Source organism: Lygodium microphyllum, chromosome 5, assembly GCF_053477565.2.
Source record: "Lygodium microphyllum isolate KBCC chromosome 5, Lygodium_microphyllum_v1.1.10, whole genome shotgun sequence".
Taxonomy (NCBI): Eukaryota; Viridiplantae; Streptophyta; class Polypodiopsida; order Schizaeales; family Lygodiaceae; genus Lygodium; species Lygodium microphyllum.
Genome location: NC_141139.1, coordinates 132,986,113 through 133,011,182, shown reverse-complemented (window position 1 = coordinate 133,011,182; position 25,070 = coordinate 132,986,113). Strand labels below are relative to the sequence as shown.

Below are 25,070 nucleotides of genomic sequence, written 5' to 3'. Positions count from 1 at the left end.
ATAAGTCTGGGGGAAAAAACCTCTCCTACCGAGAGTAAAAAGTGCCCCAGTGTCCTACTGATCACCGACACTCCCATATGAGCGTAGGCGTAAGTGAGGCGTGAGTCAAATACCCAACAACTTTCTTTTTATTGCTTTATTAAGAATTGAACCTCTAACACCATCAAAATTCAAAGCAGGGTTGTTGCTAAGTGACACAACCAAAGATTCCCAACTATCAGACAAAGTCATCAATAAGAAAATAGCTTTCAATTTATCATCAAAAGCCGCCAAACTAAAGTCATGCAACTGACTCAAAACCCCTGTGAAAGCACTCAAATGCTTAGATGCTGGCTTAGACTCATCCAACTCCATGTTCACAAGTTTATGCATAAGATACACTTGATTCACAGGAGTTGTATTTTCATAAGTGTCCTTAAGCCTTTTCCATATAGTATAACTTGTATCAAGACGCTTGATGTCTATAAGTATATCATCAGACATTGCTATCTTAATACATGCAATGGCCTTCTTTTTAAGTCTAGCCCAATCCACATCTGTCATAGCTACACGCTTAGTCTCCAAGAGAGCATCTTCACAGTCCTTGAGAAACAAAATGCCTTGCATCTTATCCTTCCACAAGTCAAAGCTAGTGCCATCAAAACTCTTGATTTCAAAGAGGGATTTAGTGTCACTGTTGCTAGAAGCAATTGCAACCATATTTCACCAATACACTAGAAATTCAATGCCGCAATTTATGATAGCAAAAATGAGCTGAATATTCAGCTAATTTTAGTCCAAATTTTCAGCAAATAATAGCAAGATTCAGTCCAAGTATATGTACAACAGTAGAACGAATGACTTTTAGATCGACCTTAATTAATTAATTAATGCCTAGTCTCTAATGTCACCATTGGCCAATAAATTGGTCTAGGCCAAAATCTGACACTAGATACCATCTAGTACTTGTGAGACATAACTTATTACAACTTTTACCTTTGGCACCAACTGATATCTCAAGGTTCTAGGTCCCACGCTGTGAAATAATTGACTTGCATATCACATGTGCAAGTCACATTAGCACATTTGATTAACTTTTAATCAAATGCTAAGTAAAGAAATAAAATTACACATCCTTGTGATAGACCATCTCCCTAAAATCTCTGCAATTGTCCTCGATTGCACTACATCCATAACTCATGTTTCTCAACTATTTTGACTTCAGAACCACAATAAAGCGTAACCAACTGTAAACCATTGAAAACTGAGCATAAACCAATCATAAACTGATCACTTGCTGATTTGTGAACTGATTTCATAAGCTGCTGCAAATGTGATCCCAAACAGATCACAAACTAATTGCAAAAACTGATCAATAATTGATACAAAAATTGATGTAAAACTGATCCCAAAAGTGATCATAAATGGTTCTCAAATTGATAAAAAAACTGAGTTGAAACTAATCAAAATTTGATCTCAAAACTGAGGCAAAAGCTCATGCCCAACTAGACCGATTTCAAACTGATGCAAAAGTATAGTCTCATAGCCACGGTAACAACCATAGTCATCTGCATACATCTCACAGTGACTAGTATACTGAGTAGTGACCTTATGGTAACCATAATGTCAACATAGTACTTTAGATGCATGCTTAATACATTCAAGATCCACTACATACGAGAGTTGTCCACAACTGAAGGAGTGGAAGTGCTACCTCCCCCTTGAGCATCAAGTAATACTCCGGATCCCTCCTCTACTGAACTTGACTAAGCCCGAGTTGAAGTCGGCTCTAACTGAAAGGCATCTAGGTAAAGCTGCAACAACTGAGGATGGTTTGCCAAGTCATCCTCTTCCATCCATTTTGCATCTATTGGTGAAACAATGTTGAAGCTTTACCAAAAATTATATGGAAAGTTTACCTCTAATTTGCCTCAAGCCTCCACTAGGTTGTAGGTATTTCTTCCCCTTAAGCATTGCGATGCTTTATACTTTCACATTATTGCAATTCCAACTTAACTAATATGATCCAGTTGACTAGCCTCTCATGTGTACCTGATATGCTAGGAGCACCAGATGCATTAGGAAACATTCTTGTTTGCATACTTTGGACCATTGTAATGTGACTGTGCATGGGAATTTGCATGCTATCAGCCATACCAAGATACATTTTCCCATACATTGCTGCATTACTAGCTACATTTTTCCTCACTACCAATACTATACACATCATTTGCATGACCAACATTAATATCATGAGTCCCAAACACAATGAGCTACATATATGCATTCCACATACAATCAGTCCCTTTCTGTACATACAAACCAGTAAGCAATTTGAACCAATTGCCCCTCAATTTTCGCTCAGGACTTGCACAAATGGAACCACCAATTGGCCAAATGCTGCCCCAATTTACAATGGATGGGCTAGCATATGAAATCCTTGTAAATTTCATGAAATTTAGGTGCTGATTTCAGTGTATGATGCCTTCTTCTATTGGCACAGGTCCCAAGGTGGCTATCAGACCCTAATTTTTGTAGAAATTTAGGGTTTATAGCAGAAATCCTTCAGCTGTCCACCAAATCTGACTAAGATTTGCTAAGAATGGCTGAGAAATACTGAGATATTTTGAGAAGTTACCGGAGAAGGTGAGAGAAAGCCAAGATGAGAGAGAAATTTGATTTTCCTTGCGAGAAAAACCTCAAAAATCTGTCTACTGTCTGCTCTAGCTTGCATTTAATGCAGTCAACTACAACCAGACACCTCCAAAATGCTGTCACCTAATCAGCAATGCTGTTGCCAGCTACTAGAAGGTGTCCCCATGATGCTGTCCCTTGCTTGCTAAGGCCCCAAATGGCTGTCTTCTGTAGCGAATTGTTGTTCTTTGATCAAAAAATGAACTAGCAGCTCCCTCTCTCTCTCTCTCTCCTAGGCTGTAAACTAATTGAATGGTTGAGACCCAGCCCCTCTCAAAAACGTTTTCTTAGTTTGCATGGGCAGCCTTCTAAACCCTTTTTTTAGCATTATCCAGCTGTTTAATTAATTTTCAAAATTAAATAATCTTGAAAATTAATTTCAGCCCTTTTGGCCCTGCCCGAAATCAAATGTGCCCATCCATAATTAAATTGGCTACACCATTTGCAACCTGGAGTGGTCCCCAACCTCTGTTGACCCTTAAGCATTAATTAATTAATTAATGCTAGTACCTAGTGTCACCATTGACACTTATTGGCCAAACAATTGTGTAACTTGGAGTGGTTTCCAACCTCTGTTGATCCTTAGACTAGCACCTAGTATCACCATTGACACCTATTGGATAAACAACTGTCCTATGGTCAAAACTGACACCAACTAACCCTCAAAGCCCAGCTAGCATAGCTTATCACAACTTTTGCCTTTGGCACTAACTGATATCTCAAGGTCCTAGGTCCCACTGTGAAATAATTGACTTATACATCACATGTGCAAGTCACATTAGCACATTTGAATAACTTTTAATCAAATACTAGGCAAAGTAATAAAATTTCATGTCCTCCTGACACCTCTCCTTGGCCTAGGCTTCGACCAGAGCAATTAAAGAGTCCTGGGATTACCTTAGACAAGTTAAGGCCAAGCAGATAAACGAGACCAGAGAAGACAATGCTAGGAAATACTCCCATGGTAAGTCCCTTGAAATCAGAATTGACTCAGGACAATTCCACCTTCAGCAAGAACTGCTTAAGGTCAAAAAGAGCTAAGGGAACTAGAAAACAAGAAAGCCTTTAGTGTCCAGCTGTATACAAGGTAATGGTGGGTTGGCAAGGTTGGTAGACCCACTCCAAAAGTGTTCAACATTCTCAAGAAGAAGGAAGAGAGGGACCCAATCCCATTACTCACTAAAGAGGATGGTTCTAAAGCCAAAGACAATGGTGAAAATTTTGTCATAGCTAAGAAATTATTCATTAAAAATTTCAGCACTCCTAGAGTTAGTAATAGTGATGAAATCAACGCCAAGGCCAAGATTGCCATGATAAGAAAAAAAGTGGCACCCTTACTATAGAGATTAAAGATACCATCAATACCTTGGCTAAAGGAAAGAACCCAGGCATACATGGCGCCCCAAATGAGTTCTTTAAAGAATTCAAAGAATTCTTGGTCAGCCCACTACTCCAAGTGTGGAAAGAATCCATTAAATTTGGAGCTCTCCTACATATCATCAATGAAGGTGTAGTCAAGGTGATTCACAAGAGAGAGGAGAAAGATCTATTATCAAACTGGAGACCCATAACGTGCTTGACCTTTGCTTATAAAGTCTTTGCAAAAGCCCTAGCTAGAAGGTTGTCCCCACATTTAGACATATGGAATAGGAAGGAGCAAAAAGATTTTATTAAAGGGAGATTCATACTAGATTCTATCATTGCACTTTGGGAAAGGATAAAGCATGCTCAGGAATACAATCAAGACTTTGTTTTCTTTAAGATAGCTTTTGACAAAGCCTATGATAGGCCAGAATGGGATTTCATTTTGCAATCTCTTCATGACATGGGATTGGGGAAGAGGTTCATCAAATTTGTCAGCACTCTGTTTGGTAATGCTTCCACTAGAATTGCTGTGAATGGGGAAATGACTGACTCTCTTTCTCTTAGAAGATCAACAAGACAAGGCTGCCCACTAGCCCAACTCCTCTTTGCCATAGTAGCAGATGCTTTAGGATGGCTAATCCAAGACCAAATAGGGAAGGGCAACATAGAGGGCATCAAATTGCCTAACAAGAAAGACAGGGTACTTAATCAGTTTGCTGATGATACCAATGGGACAGTTAACAATGATCCTGTCTCTTTAGTTGCCTTTTGGAACTGCCTACAGCTATTTTGCAAAGCCTTAGGTTCTGTGATAAACCCAGCCAATACAGAAATCAAAAGCATGATTTCCTTCCCCCCAAGATGGCTGTTAAAAGCTGGATGCAATGAAATAGAATTTGGTAAAGTCTTCAGAATGCTTGGAATACTCTTTGGGTTTGGAGTAACCATGAAGCAGAGATGTGGGTGGATCCTTGAGAAAGTCAAGCAAAAGTTTGAAAGATGGAAAGGGATGCAGCTAAATATGGCTGGAAGATGTCTAGTACTGAAACATATTCTCATCCCCTCTACAATTTACTTCTTGGCCTGCTGACAGCCATTCAAAGCCTGTGGAGTGGAGATGAAGATAAGTTCAAAGTTTCTAGAGTGTCATGGACTGTATGTACTACCCCTAAAAAGCTGGGAGGATTAGGACTGCCAAGCCTCCAAGGCATGGCAAATAAACTTGCTGCCAAGTGGGTTGCTAGGAGCATTAACAGAGAGGAAGAGGACTGGATAACGCTACTACATGCTTCTGTCAAACAATTCCAACTTGCAGGCTGCCCTAGATGGAAAAGCCTGGCCCCCCTCACTGTTATCATCAACTTAGTTGAAATTAAAGCAAAAGAGTGTTCTGGGCAGACCAAAGTAATATGGTAGGCATGGTTCAAATATTAAAAACTCTTGGTATCCTCACCCCATCCTAATTTGACCCTAGGGGGGTCTCCCACCAGTTACATGCTGCAACACCACATGATCTCTCGTGGTAGATATGTCTGCTGCACCACATGTGATCAGACTCTTGCTCATCTCTTCATTTCCTGCCTAGTGGCTAGACATGTTTGGGGGTTTCATTTCCCAAGTATGGACTTTCATGACGCAGCAGCATACAGTCATCTGTTCCCAGGTTTTTAGTAAAATGCCATAAATGGCTGGTTTATAGCTGGAGCATCCGCATCTCTTTCATTTTCTATGTTGGACTGGTCTTCAGCATATGTGGATGAATCATAATTCCATTTTTTTTCAGCCTCGGGTATCCATGGTCAAGTTGGCTGCATTCAAGTACTATTATTGTGGCAAGCGAGTTCCGTGTTTTCTGCCTGTGGTCCTCAGAGAGGTGGTTGCTCCATGAATGGAGATCATCTGTTCCAACCGAGTCATACCCACTTTGTGATTTTCTTTTCTTGACATTGTAGCCTTGTTGTCTGTATTGCTTGCCATCTGTCCCCCTGACCAATGCATCACCTGTCAGGTCCGACATGTAAGCATGAAAAATACCTACATGCCACCTCTAGCTTGTGACTTCTACCCATCTCTAAAGATTGTGCTTCACTCCTTCAATTACTCAAAATCTATATGCAGTGCATGTTTGAATACAGAAGTCTATTTTTAGGGTTATTACCTGAATAATGTGCCACCGAATCTCCCCTTGAAGTTATGAATGTAGTACACAGTCTCAAATTTTGGAAGAAAGTTTCTGGATAGTGCAGCAAGCTTAGGATAGAAGAAAGATGGATAATCTGAGTTCTGAATGTTATTGGAAAACAAATAACTGATTTTTAAAAAACTGTATTCAGAATACAGACGCTTAGGTAAGAAGAATGTGCAACAGTATTCGTACTAAACAGTAGGTCTGCATTCATCAATGCTAGCAAAAAAACAAATCCAACAAAAGCCAGAATATTTGCCTGGTGTTTATCATTATGGAGTACTAGCATTTTTCCTTGTAGGATCAAATCTTACTGATAAAACTGGTCAGGAAGATTGTCCACCCTCAGATGCTGTGGGATTTCATGGCACAAGTTTCAACTAAAGTAAATAAAAACCATATCAGTATAGTCTGTTCGCCATTTTTAACTACTTTCCGACATCCTGCAATTTTACATTCCATAAAGACAACTGATCGTCATCTCTTTCTAGAATGTCGCAACATCTTGAATAGTATACTTCTCAGCCTTCTACAACACACGGTGAATGAATCAGGATGCAACAACAGGACTTGAAAAATGTTTTTCACACGCTCATTGCTCTTGAGGATATCCTTTTTCTTGCATTCGTGGTGCTCCTTAAACCATGGCTTAAACCAAGCTGTGCAAGAAGCACTGCATAACACAATGATCATCTATACATATGTTTCCAGTTAACGATGACTTTTTGCTTTACAATTACGCTCCTGAATTTGCATAGCTCATCCATTATCTGCTTTACAATTATTCTCATGAATCTGTGTAGCTCACCCTTTGTCCAATATATGCACTAGATAAAAGTTGACACATAGTTAAACTCAAGACAACCATCACTTACATAATTCGGTCCTCTCTAGGCACTTGAACAGTATTTAGGTCTGTGCAGAAAAACTCTACAGTAGGTTTCCAGCAGGAATTCCGCAACTAAATACCAACCAAATGAATTTTTTGGTGGTTTTTACATGGATTGTGTACTGTATATGTTTTGTGGACTTTAAACATCTTATGAAAGACCCTTTTGAATATTTTTTGATCTTCCGAAATAGAAACATCCTTACAAAATCAGGCTTGATTCTTCTTTCTAATGGACATATTTTGCTTTTATTTTAAACATCAATCGTCTATCCTTAATGCACAAGATAGTGTTTTGAGGAGAAACCATGATTAAAAAGTATCTAATAAGACACGTTGAGTTTGATTTGGTAAGGTTGCATAACCCTATGCAAAGGTGACACCAAGCAAGTCTAAGTGAATCAGCCCAACATCACTTATCTCAAGCTGCAGGGCCAATAAAGCAATGAAAAGGGACATGGGTTAATGTGCCATACACTTAACTATCAGATTGTAATGCTCCACTGTTACTGTGTATGGAATAAAGCATGTTGAACCTCATTCCAAGTATTTGTGATAGAGTTTAATGCACAGCTTAAGGCATTGAAATAGTATGTTGGGTCTAGTGACCCTAGATGGCCAAAAAAAGTTCAAAAGTCATAAGTCTTGTGGATATCTTTAGCTACTGCAGCAAAATAGTAGGTGAAACTTGCAGTTCTCAACATGACAATTTTATAGCTGTGATAACTTCCCGCATAAAGTGTGTGGCCTCCTAGATACTTCGTTCATAGTATACTACTGTATATACTCCACAACAGAATGGGATTGCAAAAAGGAAGAATTGGTCACTCATGGAGATGGCCAGATGTATGCTGAAAGCTAAGAGTCTGCCACATGGCTTTTGGATGGAAGCATTTAATGTGTACTTGTCATGTTTTGAACAGGTGCCCTACCAAGGCATTAAAAAATGTTACACCTTTTAAGACTTGGAACAGCTAGAAACCTTCAGTTGGCCATTTTCGTACTTTTGGGTGTCTTGCATATGCTCATATTCCCAAAGTACTGAGAAAGAAGTTGGACAACAAGACTGTCAAATGCATTTTTGTAGGGTACATCAGTGAGAGCAGAGGATACAGACTATATGATCCTGTTTCCAAGAAAGTCTTTGTCAGTAGGGATGTGATTTTTGATGAAAAATCAAAATTATCCCTTGCTGGTTTTGATACATATCAGGCTGCAAATGATGTGTTTGAAGGGTGTTGCCCATTTCTTATGGTGATACAACAGGAGTTTCAGTAAATGAACACAATGTTCAACCAACTGCTCCATTGAGCAATGCAGAAATTCAGCCTATGGCTAATATTCAGCAAGATGCTAGATTTGATATTCAACAAGAGCTTGTACACAATCAGGTTGCCAGGCAGATGCCTAGATGGTACTTGCAGACTATAAAAGATAGTCATTTGGATGCTCCTATTGTTGGTTGTACTAGAAGACAAGCTCATTTGCATGATCATGCTAATACAATGGAGTTTGTTATGGCAACATACACACTGGATGATAAGGAGAGTGATTGTTTTGAGGATGCACAACAAAGTGTGCATTGGATGGTAGCAATGCAAGCTCAATTTGATTCTATCATAAAGAATCAAACATGGAATTTAGTAGCATTGCCTATTGGAAAGAAAGCATTTGGAACAAAATGGGTCTATAAGCCGAAAAGAAACGCGGATGGATCCATTGATAAGTATAAAGCCATGCTTGTGGCCAAGGCTACACACAAAAGAAGGGCATTGACTATGAGGATTCATTTGCTCCTACATCCCATATGATTACCATTCGGACTATGGGGTCTATGACTGCCCATCATGGTGACTATGCACCAGCTTGATATTAAGACTGCATTTTTACACGGGGAACTTCAAGAAGAAGTGTATGTACAGCAGCCCGTTGGTTTTGCAGTTGAGAGATCTGAACACTTGATATGTAAGCTGAAAAAGGCTTTGTACGGTTTAAAGCAAGCTCCCCAAGCTTGGTATGCAAAAATTAATGGCTTTTTACTTAACCAAGGGTTCATTAACAATCCATCAGAGTCTACTCTTTACGTATGCAAAGAGAGGGGGTCTTTGCTGGTCATATGTCTTAATGTAGATGATATTCTACTCACAAGGACACATGCTAATAAGATTTTAGCATTCAAGAAAAATTTGCAGCAAACTTTTGAAATGTTAGATTTGGGGCCCTTGCATTACTACTTGGGCATTCAATTCATTCATGATGCTAGAGGCATTGGATTGTCACAGTCCAGATATATCAGGAGACTAGACTCAAGTTGTCCTTGCATGATGACAATGATTCTTGGATTGCTTTATGCCAAGGGGGGACCACTGCAACTACATGCCTACAATGATTTAGATTGGGCTGTTGATTTTAATTTACGTTACTCTACGAGTGGAAAATGTTTCTTTCTTGGCTCATCTTGCATCTCTTGGCTTAGCAAGAAACAATCCACTGTTGCCACATTGTCTTATGAAGCTTAATACAAGGCAACTTTCACTACCACAATTGAATGTGTATGGTTGACGCGTTTGTTGGTTGATCTGGATGTATATGTCACGGAGCTTACTTCTTTGTTTACTTACAGTCAGAGTGCCATCACAGTGGCATAGAACCCAGTGTTTCATGCACGCACGAAACACATAGAGATCCACTATCACTTTGTCAGAGAGAGGCTACATGCAGGAGATATCAGCCTTGTCTACTATCCTGCCACCAATAATGTGGCAAACATCTTCACCAAAGCTCTTCCTTGCAACAAATTTGAAGCATTTCGCAATGCTTTAAATTTGATCTCCTTTGGTGGATGATCCTTGTATGTTGGTTACTTTTCACTCCAACAGGGTTTGTTGGGTTTGCCTCATGCTTATGCTCACATACGAGTATCGGTGATCCGCAGTAAGACACTCGGGCACTTTTTACTCTCCTTATGAGAGGATTTTTTTCCCCAGTTACATTATTTTTTATCTTGCGTGTTTATGTTACACAGTTCAATCACTTACCATACTTTATACCTTTCGGGTGTGAACGCACTTTAACAACCCTAAGGTCTAAGGGTTGTACTTTTGTACTTTCACTTACACTTTGGAACCGCATTGGGAGTCGTGCTATGTCTTCACTCTCACACTCTTCACTGTCGACTGTGTACTCTCAGCTAAGCTTCGATCCTCCATATCCCTCACACTACTAAGTACAACACAAATACAATGGTGGGGTGAACAACCAATTGTTAGATTAGCAACGATGGAGGGGCAAATAGAAGAAGATACATTGGCCAAAAGGAAAGAAAGGGAGAGCAATAAGGTCCTATATATAGAAAAGCCTAATGCAGGCAAAAACATATGCGTGGACGAAAACTGATTGACCACAACATAACTAGCCACAATGGACCAAAAACGATCAAATGCACCACAGGAAAATATATATTAGACGTCTGTGACACCCCCACTAACTCCATGATAGGGCTCCACAACCAAGAGATAATGTACATTATGTACTACGAACACCCCCTCTCAAATCCTGGATGGGGCACTGAACATGTCGGATTGGGAGCAAAAGTTGGGAACATATCTAACAGAGATCCACGAAGGGTTGGTATTCCACTTCCAAAGGAGTCCTATAGAATGCCTCTATAGAGTCCATGACTCCACCACAAAGGCTTCAAGAAACATCTTTGATCCAAGAAATAGTCACAAAGAAACCTTGGTAGGTACACTTGAATGCACAAGTAGAGATGTGATGCTCAAGAAGACATGATCGCATACAATTGATCTTCAGTGTTAGAATGGCATGAAGAAAACTTTGGAAAAGCTCCCAAACCAAGTGTTGGAAATTCAATCATGGAGATACATGTAGCTCTCATGGTGGTTGAAAGGTGCAAGTGCTCATTGTGCATGTGATTACCGAGAATTGAGAGAAAGGAAGCAAGATAATGTGAAAAAGGGGAAATTGACACAATAGCTAACCTCCTCTAGACAAGAGAAAGCTCGAAGCTTGAAAAGAATTGGAAGAGCCCCAAGTCATCATGAAACTCTAATGACAGAATCTCCCACTCACAACCTATAAGAATCAAGCGATCACACAATGAAGGGTTGAGATCCCTCCTACAAGCATACATAAGAGAAGAGGTCCAAGGTTGATCTCACTGAAAACCAATGCTGTAATCCGACTGTGTTGGTGTTCCCGTAAATAGAGCACACTCCTCAAACCTATAATTGGTTCCTTGAAAATTGAGGTCTATGAAATAGAACCCAAGTATTACTCCAAACAAGGTAAGCCGATCACCTTTGCAAGGGAATCAAGATCCTCTACAACAAATGCCTCCAACTCTCTTGTGGTAGAGCCTCTATGAGATTCATGCTCCTCCAAGAAATAGGCATAGTTATGTGGTCTCCATTAGCTCACGTTAAAGAAGATATCACAACTAGCCATCTCCTCTCACCTCTTGAGGGAAAAGCACTAATAGCTATCAATCATCCAATGACAATCAATGATGGTGTATCTCAAAGCCAAAGACTCCAATCCTCCATGCTAGACCTTTGATGTTTCAAGAAAGGCCTCCAACAATAGAGAGCCTCATATATTATCAAGCCTAGAATGGGCAACTACAAGTGCATTGGATAAACAGTGCAATGGTCCCAAAGGAACAAATATTTGGCCCATAGTATATGGTCCACATTGACTCCATAATAGTAGCACAATCCCATTGCTCAACTACACCATTGTCCAAGAGTACAAACTCCTGCAGAGTTCCATAAAAGTTCAATAAATATGTAAAATACACAGTATACAAACTCACCACTATGATCAAGTAAAAAAGAATCTCTCTCTCCACCATGGTCTTGCCATAGACAAACATTGTAAGATGCCTCGCCTTGGGACTGTGTGGCCCAAGTGTTTCAGGAAATCATGAATGTTACCTCCTCAAAAAGGTTGATAGTGCTATTTGCTGATGTTGAGTTTAAAACTAATCAGCTCTTGATTACAACCCCAAAACTAAAATTACCAAACTTCCATTGAAAAAGAAATGTGCTCCTAGAGAGTATATGTGTCCCATAAGCCAAACCCTAATTTGGGAGGATCCATCCATCTATAAATAGATAGGTTGCCCACCACTCAGCCCTAATTCCACTTTGCATATTGCTTACGCTTGTCTCTGCTGTCCACACCCCCTTCCGGGAGGATATCTCAGTTCAAGCTGCTATCTACTGCTGCCCTTCACTTGGTGCCTACTATCCAGTCCCCCTCTACCTACTGGTGACTGTTCTCAGCCTGTCTACATTAGTCAACTGACTGCGTTTACTGCTGCAGATCACCTACGAGCCTCCATTTGACTCAGTTTTGCTGCCGCCTGGTGCTGACTGTCAGATGGGAGAGGATCGAGGTGCAGCTGAAGTGCAGTAGACAGTGTGAGAGTGAGAGACAGAGTTGAGCACGACACCCAATGCAATAGTACTGAATAGAGTGTTAGCTGAAAGTACAAATGATAACCCTTATACCTTAGGGTTATAAGGGGCTGTTCACACCCGAACACAGTAAGTGCCCGTAAGTGTGCACCACAAGCACATACAAAATAGTACACATAATCTGGGGGAAAAAACCTCTCCTACCGAGAGTAAAAAGTGCCCCAGTGTCCTAGTGATCACCCGCACACTCCCATATGAGCGTAGGCGTAAGTAAGGCGTGTGAGATACCCAACAAACCCCCCTGGAGTGAAGAGTGATCAAGTGTACAAGGATCATCCGCCACCAAAGGGCGTCAAATTCAAAGCATCGCGAAATGCTTCAAATTTGTCTCGTGGAAGAGCTTTGGTGAAGATGTCTGCCACATTGCTGGTGGTAGGACAGTAGACAAGGCTGATATCACCTGCATGTAGCCTCTCTCTGACAAAGTGGTAGTGAATCTCTATGTGTTTCGTGCGAGCATGAAACACAGGGTTCCGTGCCACTGCAATGGCACTCTGACTGTCAGTATATAAAGGAGTAGGCTCCGTAACAGATACATCCAAATCAGCAAGTAAGCGTCTAAGCCATACGCACTCAACTGCAGTAGTGAAGGCTGCCTTGTACTCAGCTTCACATGACGACGTGGCAACAGTGGATTGTTTCTTGCTAAGCCAAGAAATGCATGACGAGCCAAGAAAGAAACAATTGCCACTAGTGGAGTGACGAGTATCAAAATCACCAGCCCAATCAGAGTCACTGTAAGCATGTAACTGCAGTGGTCCCCCCTTGGCATAAAGCAATCCAAGAGCTCTAGTACCCTGCAAGTAACGAAACACACGCTTCACAGCTTGCCAATGCGACATACGAGGCTGATGCATGTACCTGCTCAAAACTGAAACGGCAAACTGTATGTCTGGCCGAGTGTGGCATAGATAGATGAGACATCCCACTGCTGGAGCATAAGTATGGATATCAAACAAATCACTGTCATCATGTAATGACAGTTTGAGCCCAGGTTCCATGGGTGTACAAACTGGCTTGCAATCCTGTAAGCCAAACTTCTCAAGAAGTTGCCCAATGTACCTTGACTGACATAATCCAATGCCTCTAGCATCATGTACAAACTGGATGCCCAAGTAATAGTGCAAAATACCCAAGTCAGACATGTCAAAAGTTTGCTGTAAATTATTTTTGAATGCTGAAATCTGATCAGCATGTGTTCCAGTGAGCAAAAGGTCATCTACATATAGACACAAAATCAGCATGGATCCCCCCTCTTTATGTACATAAAGGGTAGACTCAGATGGGCTGTTTACAAACCCCTGACTAAGCAAGAAAGCATCTATCTTTGCGTACCAAGCTCGTGGAGCTTGTTTCAAACCATATAGAGCTTTTTTCAGCTTGCATACTAAATTTTCTGAGCCTTCAACTGCAAAACCAATGGGCTGCTGTACATACACTTCTTCCTGAAGTTCCCCATGTAAGAATGCAGTCTTTATATCCAGCTGATGCACTTTCCAACCAAAATGTGCAGCCAAGGCAATCATAGACCGAATGGTCGTCATACGGGAGGTAGGAGCAAAGGTCTCCTCATAGTCAATGCCCTTTTTCTGTGCGTAGCCTTTAGCTACCAGCCGTGCCTTGTACTTATCTATGGATCCATCTGCATTCCTTTTCAATTTGTAGACCCATTTCGTACCAATGGCACGCTTGCCAACTGGCAAAGACACCAAATCCCAAGTATGATTCTTATGAATAGAATCCAATTCAGCTTGCATGGCTGCCATCCAATGCACACTATGTCGTGCATCCTCAAAACATTCAGGCTCCTCATTATCATGAGTACATGCTGCCATAACAAACTCCATGGAATGTGCTGAATCATGCAGTCGAGTTTGCCTTCGAGTACGACCAGCCAAGGGTGTTTCCAAATGACTATCTCTCATAGTCTGCGTGTACCATCTAGGCACCTGTCTTGCTTCCTGACTGTGTACAAGTTCCTGCTGAATTTCAGTTTCAGCAATGTGCTGATTTACTGCATGTTCCATAGGAGCAGCTGGCTGAACATTAGGTTCATTTGCTGAAGTACCAGCTGAATCACCAAATGTGATGGGCAGCAGCCCTTCAAAGACATCACGGGCAGCCTGATATGTATTAAAACCAGCCAAGGATAATTCTGATTTTTCATCAAATACAACATCCCTGCTGACAAAAACCTTCTTGGTCACGGGATCATAGAGTCTGTAGCCTTTGCTTTCGCTGCTATATCCCATAAAGATGCATTTTACAGCCTTGTTGTCCAACTTCTTTCGAAGTACCTGTGGAATATGGGCATATGCAAGACACCCAAAAGTACGGAAGTGGCCAACAGAAGGTTTGCGGCTGTGCCAAGCCTCAAAAGGTGTGACGGTTTTCAAGGCCTTGGTAGGGCATCTGTTCAAAATGTGGCAAGCGCACATGACGGCTTCCATCCAAAAACTATGAGGCAAACTCTTTGCCTTCAGCATACATCTGGCCATCTCCATGAGTGACCGATTTTTCCTCTCTGCTACCCCATTTTGCTGTGGAGTATATGCAGTAGTGTACTGATGGATAATGCCCTTCTGCTGCAAATAAGAATTCAGCATAGAGGACATGTATTCCCCCCCTCGGTCCGAACGGAGAGTCTTAATCTTGCAACCAGACTGAGTTTCCACAAGTGCACTGAAAGCCAAAAATGCATCATACACTTCAGACTTCTTTTTCAAGCAGTAGACCCAGCACAAACGTGTAAAGTCATCAATAAATGTTACAAAATAGTAACAACCACCCAATGACTGTGTCTGCATGGGCCCACAAACATCCGAATGCACAAGCTGCAATCTGGCTGTTGCTCTAAAAGCAACATCACGGGGAAAAGAGAAACGATGCATTTTCCCCAAAATGCAACCCTCGCATAAATGCTCAGGAGGTCTCTCCAAGAGAGGTAATCCATCCAACATCTGAGTACGCTGTAATAGCATCAAGCTGCCATAGTTTACATGCCCCAAACGAGCATGCCATAACTCTGCCTCTAACATAGCAGGAGTAAGAGTGGATGTCAAATATGCAGACTGATCTACCGAAAGAGCATCCAACTCATATAACCCATGACACAGAGAACCTGTCAAGACCAATGTCATGTGTTCCTTGTCACGGACCATGCAACGGTCATCATCAAAGGTGACCTGCAAACCACAACGTGCCATAGAAGAAATGGAAAGCAGATTCTTCTTAATGCCAGGCACATACAAAGCATCCTGTAGGCGGAGAATAGAGCCATCAATGGCTGTAAGCTGAATCTCCCCAATACCACGAACAGGGTATGATGCATTATTAGCACACTGAACAGACTTCCCAACGGGAGGTGCACCAAGAGAAGCAAACAAATCTCTACGAGATGTGATATGCCGTGAAGCACCACTGTCAAAGAACCAAGTGTCAGCATCTTCTGTAGAGCTAAATGCTCTATCAGCCCAAGAGACATCATAACTGCAAGTGTAAAAACAATAGTCCTTGTCTGCAACAAAGGACGCGGACTCACTAGCAGTGGAAGGAGCTGCAGAAACAGACATTCCTGACTCTTTCTTCTTCTCTTTGGCGATGCGCTTCCTGCACTCAGTGATGTAGTGGCCAGGCTTCTTGCAGTAATGGCATTTTCCTTTCTTGGCTTGCGTGCCCCCCTGTTTCTGACTTGTCTGTGAAGTGTTACTACTACCAGAACTCTGCGAAGCATTTTTCCCTTGGCTGTTTTTACCCTTCTGCCTTGACATAAAAGCCTGCTCAGAGGCTATACCATCCACACCACTGTTCCGTCTAGTTTGCTCCTCCTCTAGAAGCAAACTGACAAGCTGAATGAAAGTGATGGGCTCTTTCGAAATCCTCATAGTGAGGTTCAAGGCAGTATGAAAAGCCAAGTAAGAGGGAGGCAGTGAATTCAATGTCGTAGAAAGCAGCTGCGCATCTGAGTAGTACTCATCCACATTCATGAGTTGCTCCCGCAAGTCCTGAATTTTGTTGAGATGATCCTGCATAGAATCACCCTCATTCATCTTTAGAGTCTCTAGCTCTTTCTTCAAGAAAGAGATGCGAGTCTCATTCTTTCCTGCAAACATCTGCTCCAATGTCAACCAAGCTTCTTGTGAAGAAGCTGCTGAACGAATATGAGGAATGATAGAACGCTGAACTGCCAATGCAATCAGCGACATAGCCTGTGCATCCCGTGTATCCCAAGCTTTCTGAGCTGCAGTTCTTGGGGGAAGTGGCTGAGCGGGCTGAGGTGGAGGGAGCTGAGGTTGCCCTCTTGCACGTCCTCCTGGAGGAGGAGTAGCGGGAGCCACAACTCCCGGTCGTGCTTCCTCTCCACTGACATAATCCCACAAATTTTTGGCCACTAATACATTCTTCATCATGAAAGACCAAAGGGAATAATTGTTCCCATCCAATCGGTCTTCCTTGGACACATAGGTGAATACATCTCCTCCCTGATTTGCCATTATTTCCCAAAAGGTAATAGAGCAATGTCAATGCAGTACGGGCTGGAAATCTGCAAATTTCCAGAAATTGCAGCAAACACAAGTCTGCAATTAATGTGCAAAGGGTACTCTGTCAAAAAAAAACTGTCACTGATGCACGCTTCCCAAGGTGCAATTAGTGCTCAGCAGCACTAAAACATCAAAAGCCCCAAAAATTTCTGTCACAAATGTCTGTTACAAAAGCCCCAAAATGTGCATTCAATGTGTCACAGACAGACACAGCACGTTTCCCAATGCTGAAAACTGAACCTGCTGTTCAGCACGTTTCCCAATGCTGAACCTGAACCTGTTGCAGGAACTCCTGTGTAAAAGAAAAGTGCAGAATGTTACCTCTGCGTGTTGACGACGGGCACGATTCCCGAGGTAATGACTGCTGGGTACAGTCGGACTGACGCACAGGTACAGGCGTGCAGGTCCAGTGACACGCGCAGGCAGGACTGGGCGCGCGCTGGGCAGAGGAGGCGGCACCCAGGACTGGCTGGTGGAGACAGGTGGCGCGCTGGCAGCTGGAGCTGACGGCACAGGCTAGCTCAGCGCAAGGAGGCTGCGCAGGCAGACTGACAGGCGAAGGGGCACGCTGGGCAGACACAGGGCAGAGGACACGCTGGGCAGAGGTGGCAGCACACAGGTACAGGTGGCGCGCTGGGCAGGGCGGTGCTGCGCGCTGATTGTTGGAGCTGCAAGCTGGGCAGAGGAGTCGTCTGGTGCTGCGCGCTGACGGACTGACAGGCGCAGGCAGGACTGGGCAGGAACAGGCGGCTGGGGCAGAACTGGCGGGGGCTGCAGACTGCAGACTGAAGACTGCTCTGAGCTGAGCTCTGATACCAAATGTCAGATGGGAGAGGATCGAGGTGCAGCTGAAGTGCAGTAGACAGTGTGAGAGTGAGAGACAGAGTTGAGCACGACACCCAATGCAATAGTACTGAATAGAGTGTTAGCTGAAAGTACAAATGATAACCCTTATACCTTAGGGTTATAAGGGGCTGTTCACACCCGAACACAGTAAGTGCCCGTAAGTGTGCACCACAAGCACATACAAAATAGTACACATAATCTGGGGGAAAAAACCTCTCCTACCGAGAGTAAAAAGTGCCCCAGTGTCCTAGTGATCACCCGCACACTCCCATATGAGCGTAGGCGTAAGTAAGGCGTGTGAGATACCCAACACTGACGTCATCTCTCACTGCTGCACTTACTATCCAGCCTGGTTGTACAGCCTGCCATGTCATTTCTACAGCTGCATTTTGCTGCAGCAGCTGTCACCTAATTGTTCTGACTGGTTCTCGCTATTTGGCTGCCTGTTTGACTCTGATCCAACCTCACACTGCTATGTTTGTTCCTGCTAGATACTTTTGGAGGCTGTCTATTGCCATTCGGGATTAGTCAGAGTATGACACTCTCTTTAGCTCATACTCTCTACCCTGATCCCAGAGACACGCGAGTTCGGGGGTCAGTATTCACTTTGCATAGTATGTTTGCTGCATTGAGCATCGTATACATTCAGCATTCAATCTTCGGTGTTCATTGTCTCTGAGTTACCCTAAACCTAATCGTGAAAAGAAACTTAGATCTCAATCAATTTGGGAATGTTTGATCAAGTGGTGGGTATATATATATATATATATATGCTAGGCTAGGGCTTAAGTTACTTATTTCTCCTTTTTACATCTATCCCTTAAGGTGCCTTTGCAAAAATGAATAAAATAATTTTGTGTTTGTTATCTTTAGACGATTATTTCTTTACAAATGAAAGGAAAACACAAAGAAAGTTGTGAATTGGCACCACAATCGAAAACCTTCAACTGAAATGATCTAATGCATCAAGAAAGGCCATAAGGTGAAGATATTGCAAACCAAGGATGATAGAATAGGACTCCCCCATTGATACAATGGCTATGAGCTAGAATACCTCACCCTCTTGTACTCTAGCCTATGGCTAAGTTCTCTTAGCTAGGCATTAATACTAGATGCTTACATGATGACCTCCGAAAGAAGTCAATCATAGTGAAGTGAAGATGGTGAGTCAAAGCCTAACTATGAAAATAAAGGTACTTGAAAATGAAGATCTTCACCGATTTTAATCAAGAAGAAGGAAGGATAAGTCAAGCCAACAAAGCTCAAAAACATGGTTTGGGCTTCACATGTCGGTACACCAAATCTAGCTAGAGTTGTTGCACTTGAGGAAGAGGAAGGTTATGATACACTAGACAAAGAGGGTTGTCAATGTCGACAGAGGTACAAACACTGTCTCTTGCTCTAGCTCTAGCTCATGAGCAGTGGTATTGGCATTAGCTCTTGGGCTCAATTGAAGATAAGCCTCAAATTTCAACCTAATTGTGTTTTAGCTTGCTGATTTTTTGTTATTAGTATGTAACAAGCAACAATTAGGGTTTGCATGGTAGCCTTGGAATATGTGCTTTTGCAATTGAAGAAGGTTGCTAATACAAATTTGGTCATTGTTAGCAAAATAGGTGAGATTCTAGTTCTATAGATGGGCGAATTTGTATGCAATGGAAAGGGGCAATTTAGGACTTAATGTTGTTGATCATTTGTGACTTGCATGGAAGTGTTTAAGACCCAATGTGTGCCCAAATATAAGCTAGATCAAGGGGGAAACTGAATTTTGTGATTACTAGTTACAAAGGATAGCATGATATTCCAAATGTTGTTGGAGAATTGACCCAGTCTACAGAGGAAGAGGGGACCCTTAGAAAGCGTTCCTCTCAGGTTTGGATCCTTGGAGAGCGATCCTCTTAGACTTAAGGCAAGGCCTAACTCTTCTTGGAAATTTGAGTCAATTCTTAGTGTACAACAAGAGCTTGGAATTGATGTGAAAACAAATACTGCAAGGGTACTAACAGTTTGGGGTCAATTAGGTGTTCGCTTGTCTTAGTTTTCTTGAGGGCGTTCTAGCCAAAGTTTATTTGATGAATTTATTGCTTATTGTAAATTGATATAAATCAATGCATTTTAGGATTCTATACCTTTTGTAAAAAGGAAGGCTAGTTGCATGGTTCCATTGTTAGGATATATCAACTCGTTTAAGTAGGTGAGCCCAAGGCACGTGATTACAAGTCAAGATTGTGAACAATTTGCCAAAATTCTATTGAGCATGTCTTCTTAAGGAGTGAAGTATCGCATAATGGTGATACCTCATTAGAAGATAAGGAAAACATGCAATGCTTAATCTTGGTATGAGCTTTTGGCAAGGACAACATGCTATTAATATTGGCTTTGTTCATGAAGTTGAAACTTCAATACAAATATACATTGAAAATTGGCAAGCACAAAAGGATTCAAATGCATGGAAAATTTTGACAATGCAAACACTGCCTTTTGGACAATGAGGTATACATCCAGATGTGGGACATCTAGGGCACTTTGGTGGAGGATATGTGTTTCATACTATGGCTAGTCATGGTAGTACTTTTGGCATGCATAGCACAAATGCTTTTGGTATGTAGCAAAGGATACATGGACAAATGTATCTTGGAATGGGTGTTGGAATGCCAAATCCTATATAGTCTCGCATCTAAATGGTCCCCCATAAGCAAATGGGCATGTTTGACAATGCATTTGGTGCATCTAGTATGTTTGATATGCAAGGGATTAGAGCTAGTCAACTAGATGGAATGTTTAATGGGAGTCAAGATAGAATTGGAACAAATGCAACATTTTGCATGATAGCATTGGAATGTGTGCATGCACGCTTTTTTGATTGAAGGTTGCTGATGCAAATCTAGTCAATGAACAATAGAATAGGTGAGATTCTAGGTTTACCAGTGGGATGATTTGCATGCAGCAGCAAGGGGCAATTTGGGGTTTTATGTTGCTGGTTATTTTTGATTTGCATGCAAGTGTCTGAGGTCCAATATTTGCCCAGATGTACATCAGATCAAGGGGCAAATTGAATTTTGTGCTTGCTGGTTACAAAGAATAGATTGATATTCCAAATGTCGTTGGAGAATTGGCTTGGTCTACATAGGGAGAGGGGATCCTCGGAGAGTGTTCCTGACGGATCCAGACCCTTGGAGAGCAATCCTCTTAGATTCAAGGTAGGGCCCGACTCTTCTTGCAGATTTGAGTCAATCCTTAGTTTGTACAACATGAGTTTGGAATTAATGTGAAAAGAATACTGCAAGGGGCACCCAAGTTTTGGGACGAATTGGATGTTGGCTCATCTCAATATTGCTAAGGGTATTCTAGTCCAAAGTGGTATACCAAAGTGTTAATTTTCATTTTGTGATTTATTTTATGAATTTATTGCTTGCTGTAAATTGTTGTAAACAGTGCATTTTAGGGTTCCACCACCCTTTTGTAAAAAGAAAGGCTGCTTGCACACTGTCTGTCTCATGTAGTAAATGCAAAAAAGCAAACCACTTTTCCACTCTGAAGACAACCTATGTGGAGAATCTCCCCCAAGAAAGATGGGTGCTCTGTCCAGGGTTACTGTATTCTGAAGTGATAGTTGAAAAGAAGAGGCTGCCTCGTATTCTCTTCAACTATGGTCAATGCTACCTGATGAAAGCTAGATGAAACAGATCTTCAGCAGCTGCAAATCTGACCTCAAAATTTTCCCTAGATCTCTATCCCTGATCTCCTGAAGTATCAAATGGATGCTAGATTGTAATGGCTCTCCAATGACACACTGTTATTGCCACCTCAACTTGTATAGATATACAAGGTAACTAGAGGAATTTTTTCAATAAGCTTTGCAAATATGGTACATTCCGTTTTATTTCCCTTGAGAACTGTCTTTGTGTCATGGAAGATCTTTTTGATTGAGGACTCTGTATACTTCATACTTGATACAGGTCTCATTCACAGCAACAAAACATGATGGGCTTGGTACAGGAAATGCACCTCATTATTGACCTGATCCTCAGTAAACTTAATGTGTGCAGAGTAGGAAAAATAAGAAACTCTCTTATATTGGCTATTTACACTGGGTTTGCAGGAGGAAATTTTTTTGCTTCTGGTGTTAAAGGCCTTTGGACCAACAGCAGTACACAATAACTTGATTGGAGTTCTCTCTTAAGTATGAAAACTTTTGTCATGCAGTCTGTATGTGAAATTCAAGCACTAAGACAAACACATTTATACAGTGAAGAAAAACCTTGAAACATTGAAAGAACCTAAACTTGCTGTTGTCAGCACCACAGATATAGCTTCACAACTGGACATTATGATAGCATAATTGTAGGAAGTAAGAATACAAAGACCAGAGTCAGATGAGAAATAAAGTGACAAGTAATGTGCAAGGATACATCCACTTCTTATTCGATCCAGTTCTCCATTGAAGACAATAATGGGCAACTTGGACTTTGAAGCAGCATCCACATAAAGCTCTTCCACAGCCAGCATCTCTGCAATTGAATAATTAAATCTTCAGATGACTATATTAGGACGCAGCATATATGTCACCTTGTTATGTGTAAATGAATTCAGATCTTTTTGAATCAGATCTCAATGAAGAAAATTACCATTAACATTGAAGTATGGGTATGCCACAACAACTAACTCATCAGTTGGCTTTATAGTTTCAGCCAGTTTGACCTTTTTACTGAACCCGATATCTTCAAGCCCTGATGGCTTGGTTAAATAATCTAATTTGAAAACGGTTCCCTCGAAAACTCCTGACTTTGCAGCTGCTACCTCGCTGATATCTGGGAAAAACTGATCAACCACAATTTTCAGACTCCTCTTGATCTTAATTTGAGCCCCCTAAACTTGATGAGAACTTAAAGTTGACATTAGATGCATTCACAACGTGCAAATGGAAAACAGACAGTTTGAACAAATGGCTCAAGAGTTTGTGTATCTTAATTTGAGAACCAAGTCTTCCTGAAAACCTAAAATTGACACATTAGATACATTCATTAATCGGGAGTTTGGACAAACTTGCCAAGAGCTTTATTACAAAAACAAGAAGAAATGCCTTCTGTTTGTTTAATGGAAAGCATGGCCACAATATTCTATCTACTCACAATTCGAGTTCGTGCATACTGCTCACTTTTTAAGAACTGTAGACAAAAATCTCGAACCAAAATCATACTCCTTGTCATTTCTATTCCTCCTTCTGCATCACCTACAATGCAATCATGAACATATCAACACCAAGTGATCTTGTTAGTTGTGATGGAACAATGCAAAAGTAAGCCAGATTCAATAATATAACAAACAACAAATCATAAAAACATGCCCATAGTAGCTAAAAAATGTATTGGGCTACTTTTTAGAAAATAAAAACTTGGATTTGGAATTTAAAGGATTGGCTGAGTAACTAGAGTAAGTCCATTATTGAACTAGATTCTAGTCCATTGATTGAGAAGCATATGGACCAATAGGATTCTGCCTGTATTCTGAAAATATGCACACTGACAATAGTTCAAGAAATATGAACTTTAGTATTGGAAGGCTAAGCAAAGAGAAAATCAAAACTTCAAAGTTTCCTAAAGGTGAGAAGAAATTGAAAATAGGGAAACAGTGAATGGAGAGAGAGATTTAATGATGAAAGATGCTTTGGTTCTGACAAGTTAGGATATGCACAAACTTATTGCACAGCAAAACCTGCTTGAGCAGACCAACAAAATGCCTATATGATAAAGGAATTGACAATGGCTGTTACAATTACTGAAGAGGAACCTAATACTCATCCCAATCACAACCCTTGCAATAACAACTAACTATTGGGTGTGGGGAAAAGTCAGATAGAAATGCATTTTACATGATAGGCATAGGGTCTTCACATAATTTCACAGATGGCTCCTAACATTAGTATTACATTGAATCAATTGGGCCCAAGTGTACCATGATAAGATGGCCTTTCATTTCCCCTTTGAATATATCTGATGTCTTGTTGGAAATGCCTTAGCATTAGGATGTGCAGCCTGTTTCTTGATTATCAGCTCAATACTATTTGCTTAACTTGTGATTCATTTCCCCAACGAATAGATCTGATGTCTTGTAGCAAATGCCTTAACATTAGGATATGCATCCTGTTTCTGATTATCAGCTCAATACTATTTGCTTAGCTTGTGATACCAAGCCTTTTCTCACCAAATCTGGTGCACATTGTGTTACCATATTTCGCTATTGATGTGTGTGTGAACAAACAAAGGACCACCGGGGCACTTTTTCCTCAGTAGGAGGTTTTTTCCCATAGCCTTGTATGCATGCTTGTCACTCTAAGGTATACTTAACCTTATAATCTTCTCTACTGATACCTCTCTATGCACTTTGCATTGTGCGCCCTCAAGCTTCATCCTCTCAAGTTGTGTGTGCATTCCTCCAACCTTAAATCCAAATACTGATATCAATAGCAAGGTTCAACCTCTTGGGCAAAGTCATCAACACTCTCTACTTCATCTCCTTTGATTGGGACAAGATTTGACAAGCATTTGTAGGTCGAGAAATATTGTAGTCAAACCCATAGGACTTCGCACCCTTAGATTTTTTATCTTCACACTCTATTTGCACTACTACTAGTATTGTGCAAGTATTTCATCTTTCTGTGTAGAATTTTCAATAATAGTCATTTCTGTAGATCAGAGTCTTTATAGCTTACTTTGTGTTCTGCTACATAGCACAAGTTGGTTTTATGCAAATGTTCCTCTATACAAGTAACTTTTGCATGAAGTGCAGTCAATGGCCATGGCTTGCAACAATGATGTATTCCGTATGTTGGTTGTTGAGGACAAGTTTGATAGAACCAACTATCCAATATGGGCTTATATGATGTATCATGTATTGGTTACAAAAGGACTCTAGAACATTGTGTATGGAATTGAAATATGTCCAATTCTGGTTCCAGAAGCTGCAAGTGCATAAGAAATAGGGGCTTTTTTGAATTGTGCATGTAGAAATTCCATACGGTGTCTTCATTGCCTACTCTTGAGGTATCTGTAAAACACATTTGTGAAAAT

General features: G+C 41.2%; 1 protein-coding gene across 8 annotated transcripts in view; it reads right to left on the bottom strand.

The window, feature by feature from the left end:
- The window catches only part of LOC148036424 (protein LPA3-like), a 106,771-nt gene that overhangs the window by 16,973 nt on the left and 64,728 nt on the right, over window positions 1-25,070 (bottom strand). For 5 of the 8 annotated variants that reach the window (XM_087678404.1, XM_087678401.1, XM_087678405.1 and 2 more), the window contains exons 5-8: window positions 23,133-23,233; window positions 22,629-22,821; window positions 22,413-22,511; window positions 6,197-6,314 (exon numbers count right to left, since the gene is read on the bottom strand). In XM_087678404.1, the coding sequence (XP_087534530.1) occupies window positions 6,197-6,314; window positions 22,413-22,511; window positions 22,629-22,821; window positions 23,133-23,233 (511 nt within the window). Of the gene's footprint in view, window positions 1-5,345; window positions 6,040-6,196; window positions 6,315-22,412; window positions 22,512-22,628; window positions 22,822-23,132; window positions 23,234-25,070 lie in introns of those variants that run through there. The other 3 variants (XM_087678402.1, XM_087678406.1, XM_087678403.1) reach the window with 3 other exon arrangements.